The following is a 6899-nucleotide window of genomic DNA, read 5'->3' as shown; positions in this document are numbered from 1 at the left end:
CCGTGATATTGCTCGAATATTGCTAAAAGCGGCGTAAAACCATACTCACTCAAACACTTTATAGTTTATATGCCATATCTGGAGGCACAGAAAAAAGTGCAACACAAGTAGTTGGCTTCAGACGGTAGTTGCATTTCATTTACGTCGCAATGTATTTTTGTAGCTGATAATTGAGCAAATATCATTCCAAGCGAATGATAACTGCTTCTGTTGTCGGGGGTCGTGCTTCTTTTATTTACGTTTCAAAAACAGAATATATTCCAGTCACAATCGGAGATATTGTTTATGACACGATCATTTAAGAATGGACGGCATGAGTGTAAAATAACGAGTAGGATTTTCCGCCGACTTCAGAAAGTTTCTATTCAATTCACAGCTGGGTGGGCGAGGAAAACTTAACATTGTTTTACACAAACAAACAGTTCAATTTATGTAAATACGATAATAACCAATATATGGCTTTGCTTACATATTAACATTATTAGAGACCTTGTTAGTAGGAACGACAACAAACTTTTCATGAAGAGCAGAATCACTTTGGATGAATGAGTATTTAACAGTATTCCTGTTATATCGCGGCGTGTCAGCTTAATGTTGGAGGAGAGCCCCAAGTGATGCAGGTCTCAGACGTTTACCACTTCGGTGAAACACACGAGCACGGGTATGGTGCTGACAAACCTAGAAACATAATCGGGGCGCATCGGGATTCGAACCCACAATCATAGGTTTCTGGCGTGCCAAAGGGACGCAACTCTGCACAGCCAATTGCGGCGCCTTAAGCCCTGTTTATACGGCGACATTTGCACACGTGTGTATTTTTTGCATATGTGCAAATTTGCCTATGTGAGCAAATTTGACCGTATGAACGCATTTACTCATTTACTCATGTGCAGATTTTACTCATATGAGTAAATTTACACCTAGTTGGGACTAGGTGCAAATTTGCTACAACCAATGAGTATATGCAGTTTAGATGTGTGTTTTTTTGCTACCGTGAGCAAATGTGGACGCGTAGCAAATTTACATACAGTAAGTATATTCCCCAACTTATTGCATAATATCTATTTTAAGTGCGTGTTATTTGCAACGCTGAATCCTCCTTGGTTAAAATGATACCAGTTGATGTCTAGACTTCAAACAGACCAGTCAGGCAAAAATGGCTAGCAGAAAAAGAACAAATGAGGGCCACAAACGTGGGTCTGCATGGAGCAACGATGAAACGAGATGTCTTTTAGGAATATGGGAAGAGAATTGTATTGAAGAACAACTTGAAAACCCCAAAACAAATAATGGGTCTATTAATAAAACAGTCGCATGCGAAATGGCTGAGAAAGGTTTCGAGAAAACACCAGATCAATGTAAAGTACGCATTCATACTCTAAAAAGATCGTTCAGAGAATGTAAAACAAGCATGAAAAAGAGTGGTAAGGATAGAAAAACCTGCAAATTCTTCGAAGAACTGGACGTCATTCTCGGAAACAGACCCGCATCATCGCCGCCGAAAGTGATCGATACTTTAACGAAGAAAGCTGGACTCGAAGAAGCTGATAAAAGTGATTATGATGATAATGACTATGGGGACATTCCACAGTCTGTGAACGATGATCTCAGTGACATTACACCTCCTGAGAGAGAAGATGGTCACAGAAAGGAGAAGGAGTCGTCAGACATAAAAGACAAAAATGATGAAGGATTGGGAGAAAAAAGGAAGAAAGAAGAATCAGCTGACAAAGTGAAGAGCGAAAAGAAGAGGATGCGAAAGACAAGGTTGGAAGTGGCGCTGAAGTCAGTCATGGATGGATTTAATGCAGCCAATGAGAAAGCAGAGGACAAAGTCGTGTATATTGAAAGACGAAAACTTGATTTGGAGAAACAAAAACTCGACTTGGAAAAGGCGAAATTAGAATCAGAGGAAAGACAGAAGAGGGAGGAACGTGAACATCAACTCAACATGATGAAGATGATTATGGGAGCAATCGGCCAGCGACAGGCAGGGCAACCACATTCAATGCCATCATTCCCCGTGAGCATGAGTCCTATGCATTCTGGTGAAGGTCAAGTTTACAGAGGTCACTCTCGTATTCAAGTCATGGTCAGTCTTCTGACTCTTACCCTTCATGGCCATCCACAGACACGGATAAGCAAGAAGAAGGCACATTTTTCAATCTGTGAAGAACTGTATTCCTGTGAAGAAATATGGACACGACAAGCATTTACATACAGAACAGTACACAAAAACTGCAAGTTATGCGGAAACAAACTTTATTTTGCTTTGTGAAAACGTTTTATATTTGGTGATTAACACTTCACGTACGAAGTCAAGAGTAATAATTCACTCAAGCAAACACTTTTGAAACTTTAAGTTTAATACGGTTTCTTTACTTGCACAAGGCTGTGCGAGATGATCATGTAAAAATCACATGAAAGCAAAAAAGATTGAAAGCGTGTAACTCTCTGTCATTCTCGAAAATGCACTTGCATATATGGTGTCGTAAAACAATGTTAACCAGAATATTTTTTTTCTCTCTCCCTATTTGTTAGACTTAACTTTGAAATGTTTTAAGCAATAAACAAATTAAAGAAAGAATCTGTTCTGTCGAATAAAATATTATTTCCTTCAATTAAGTAGGAATTCAATTTAGTGGCTGCCAAGTTTAATGTTTCACACACAACAGATTGCTAAAAGTTCGTTGTTCAAGAAAGCCTGTGCAATGTCATCCCTAAGGGTCTTTGCACAACGGACAGGTTCATCACCTCCATCCTGTATGCTCACTTGTTCATCATCTGCATCATCATCTGTGTCTTCATTCCACTCTTCACTGTAGGTTTCATTGACACTCTCACATATGTTATGCAAGACAATGCAACAGCCAATCACTGTGCAAGCAAACTCCACATCGATGTCCAATCGCTTTTGTAAGCATCTCCAGCGCTCCTTCAAACGACCGAGGGAATTCTCTATCGTCATCCTTGCCCTGCTGAGGCGATAGTTGAATGTGGCCTGAGCAGGAGATAGATTGGCTCTGTTGGCTCTGTTGCCAAGTCTTTAACGGGTTGGCCGCATCACCAAGTAGTACCACTGGCATATTGGAATCACCAACCTTCTTGTTCCATGTGGGGAAAAGAATGCCATTATCACCTTGAATGTAAATATCGGAATTGGCAAACACGCGGGCATCGTGGACTCGACCTGGCCACCCAATGTTAATGTCTGTAAGCATGTATCGATGGCCACAAACTCCCTGTAGGATCAGTGAATAAAAACCCTTCCTGTTGAAATAATCGCCATGTGACTGTTTGGGGGCGATGATGGGAATGTGACTACCATCAATGGACCCTGCACAGATAGGAAAATCCCATCTTTCCTCATATCCAGTTATCACATCCTTCAGGGCTTCCCCCTCAGAGAATTTGACATATTCATCCAATAGGACATTCAAAATTGCCTCACACACCTGATGGACACAAACACACACAGTAGCCTTCCCAACACCAAAGAAATTACCGACTGTCCTGTACTCTGACGAAGATGCAAGCCAGTAAATGGCAATTGCTACCTTCTTTTGGACACCCAATGGTTCTTCAAAGGTGTCTTGGGAAGGAGAGAGTTCATCTTCAAGTCTTCTGCAAATGAAATCCAATGTTTCCTTCCTCATTCTGTAGTTTTCTAGCCAGTCTGTCTCTTCAAAGTGCTGCAGAACACCCTTGTCAGATAACTCCTTCGACCGGGGTTTTCTTCTTATTTCTCTAACATTTGAACCACTCAGAGCTAGATCTACACTCAGGAAATAGGGAAATTTTCTACGCTTGCGGAAACATTCCAGTCTGATCTGTTTCAATGGTTATGACAGAAATGGATGGTTTTGACAATTTACTCCACAGTTACTTATGGGACTTATACTTCGTATGAATGCACAGCAAATATACTTTTGCTCACGTGTGTAAATTTGCATATGTGTGCAAATTTGCATATATGCAATATTTCGCCGTATTAACAGAGTATTAGACGACATGGCCACCCGTGCTTTGGATGACGTCTGTCGGGGACAGACAAGGTGTATTCCAATTCTGTTTTACTTTCCTGTCTTACAATCTGTGCATTCCGGGCATATTTGAACAACTGTTTTATGTTGTTATTGTGATTATATGAACAACAGATTGATACCAGTGTGGTGAGTCTTAGCATCCACGTGTAGTGAGGTGTGAACCGCCAATGTCACTCTATGCAAGTGAGTGAGTGAGTATAATTTAACGCCGCTTTTAGCATATTCCAGCAATACTTTATCAGCACCTGAGTTTGTTAAATTTCCTGGCATTGAAAAATGGGAAAGTATACTATATAAGACATTTTGTGAAACGGATTGGCAAGAACATATATTGATGGCAAAAAGATGCACTCAAAGTGAAGATATTAGACAGTTTCAGCTTAAGATTATTCACTACATTCTTACACCTAACAAATATTTACATAAAATTGGATATGTTGATTCTCTTTTGTGTACTTTCTGGACAAATCAACCCGAAACTACATTGTATAATCCGTATTTTATATGATTGTGAACATGTAAGAATGATTTGGGAGAAACTGTACATTTGGATAACATACGTTGTGGAAGGAACCATTGATTGGAACAGAGAAAATGTTTTGTTTGGATTTCAAGGCAAACACAACCACCCATTGAATATTGTACTTTTAATAACCAAACAAGTGCTATACAGACAATGTAGGAAAGGATTACTGCCACATTTTGAACACATACAGCATGAGATAATTAGTTATTACAATGCTACAAAGGTAATGTTATTTACAAATTGTAACTATGCAAACTCTTTAAGCTTCTGGTCTTCATTCCACTATTTGTTTAAAAGACAATCTGTAAGTCACACTGATACAGTGCATTGACCTTATAGACAAGAATTTATATGTATGAAAACCTGTACACTTCTTGAATACCATGTACCACAATGTTATTGACATGTATATATATGCTGTACCTGCTGAGATGATTAAAGAAGGAAAGAAAAAGATATTCCAGCAATATCACGACGGGGGATACCAGCAATCACTCTCTGCAAGACATTCCTATAGCTGGACTACTTTGATGATGTGGTGTTCGAATAGGAAAATGAAACTGTTGGTGGTTCCTGAAATTTGAAATATTGTGAATGATTTTTGCCTGAGAATATTACTGGAGTTTCGTACTGGAGTACGTTCTCTATGTGAAAGAATAGGTCTTCAGCAACCCATGCTTGCCGTAAAAGTGATTGAGGCGTTAAACAACAAACAAACAAAAAATCACGGGACGCATTTGTTTTTAATTCGTCTGCACAAAGTGACATAGATAAATAAACAAACGCACCCTCTAAACATACAGTTCCTTCTTTTATATTATGAAAAATCGAACAGTTTCATAGCGAAATAATGAGAACTAATTCATTAAGTGAGAAGATTGTTGTTGGTTTGTTGTTTAACGCCGCACTCAGCAATATTCCAGCTATATGACGGCGGTCTGTAAATAATCGAGTCTGGACCAGACAATCAAGTGATTAATATCATGAGCATCGATCCACGCAATTTGGATCAATGACATCCACCCGATCCCGTTAGTCGCCTTTTACGGCAAGCATGGGTTGCTGGAGACCTATTCTACCCCGGAAATTCACGGGTTTAAGTGAGAAGAAAAGTTTGAAAAGAAAAGTTTGAAAGAGTTTCGAATATACCGCCCTCCAGAATTCCTGTTTATGACAACACTATGGTTCACTAAGTGCATACGTATTCTGGCATGTGGTGGAGCTTGCAGCAATGTTATAGAAATGGCACATTGAAAGCACAACACGCCGTCTCAGAAAAGCCACTGATAACAGACGAAGGGTCCTTTCCAGGGATTACAGGAAGCGCTTCCAAGAACTAATTTGCTCTACAAGGCTGAGGCTGTAAATTTTAAATGGATTGAAAATGGTGGCAATGCTTCAACACATGGCTGATTTTTGTATCGTTATTACGTGTAATAACGCTCGTGGTCAACATCTGTAAACACCTGTTTAACGTTGCCATCATTCACATAAACAAAACATATTGATTTTGAACATTGTTTTTTTCAAACAATCTCATTATTGCGAACAGTGCAGCACGATGCCCGCCGGTCGTTTTGATATTTATGGCCACACATCTGTTTAAGGTTTGTTTACAATTATTGTAAACACCTTCCAATTTTGTATCAACGCCTGTCAGGATAATTTATGTCATTTGGGTAATTCTGGATTGCATTATCTGATTTATGAACAGAACTCTGACATTTTATTGATAACCAGGAGAAAGTAAGATCAATAACACCGATAAATTCCTATCCTATTAAAATGTGAAAAAAATGTGTTCAGGAAGTATTGATAAAGCGTCATAGAAAGATGTATTAGCTCACAGTATGCACGAACATTAAGTCAACACCGACCCAAAGGCACATATGTACTTTGGAGGCAAATGAAGTAGAAATATCTGATAGGACAATGAATCTAAAGAGTCACACACACATTACATGATTTCCCATTCACAGTCTGCAAAAACTGATAATGAAAGTTTTTTTCTGTGGTGATTTCTGGAAAGAAAATGTCTCCTATTTGCTCGGAGTTACAATCTGTAAAAAGACAACTTTTTACATTATCAGTTTAATGAGGGTTTAAGGTGCCAATGCCCTCTCCAATGATCTTTTATTAAAATGTTGCTAAATTGTCATAACGCATGGCGAATACACACTGACACGTATCTCTCACCTATACCACGCAGGCTTATATACATATACGGACAGCCGGTAGAACATTATGTAAATGGATCACTGAAAATCAGTGATGACACCAGGCGTTCTCAAAATGTGTACAGGCAGCCAATTGTCATATAAACAAGT

At 39.1% G+C, this 6899-nt stretch overlaps 1 protein-coding gene across 1 annotated transcript; it reads left to right on the top strand.

Moving 5' to 3' along the window:
• The first annotated feature begins 1321 nt into the window (after positions 1 to 1321).
• Positions 1322 to 2990, top strand: LOC139471460 (uncharacterized). The gene is made up of 2 exons (XM_071253820.1): positions 1322 to 2092; positions 2859 to 2990. The coding sequence occupies exons 1-2, from the start codon at positions 1322 to 1324 to the stop codon at positions 2988 to 2990; spliced, it is 903 nt and encodes a 300-aa protein (XP_071109921.1).
• Positions 2991 to 6899: the final 3909 nt, after the last annotated feature.

Source organism: Haliotis cracherodii, unplaced genomic scaffold (assembly GCF_022045235.1).
Source record: "Haliotis cracherodii isolate W230 unplaced genomic scaffold, xgHalCrac1.p SCAF_22, whole genome shotgun sequence".
Lineage (NCBI taxonomy): Eukaryota > Metazoa > Mollusca > Gastropoda > Lepetellida > Haliotidae > Haliotis > Haliotis cracherodii.
Note: the sequence above shows the minus strand (reverse complement) of the source record. Positions and strands in the feature narration are given on the sequence as shown.

What these genes read in the sequence shown, in the direction of transcription:
- LOC139471460 (XM_071253820.1), top strand. Translation starts at nt 1,322, where the DNA reads ATGGCTGAGAAAGGTTTCGAGAAAACACCAGATCAATGTAAAGTACGC. An exon ending in ACTCTCGTATTCAAGTCATG is followed by an intron (nt 2,093 to 2,858) that starts GTCAGTCTTCTG and finishes ATGTTATGCAAG; the next exon opens with ACAATGCAACAGCCAATCAC.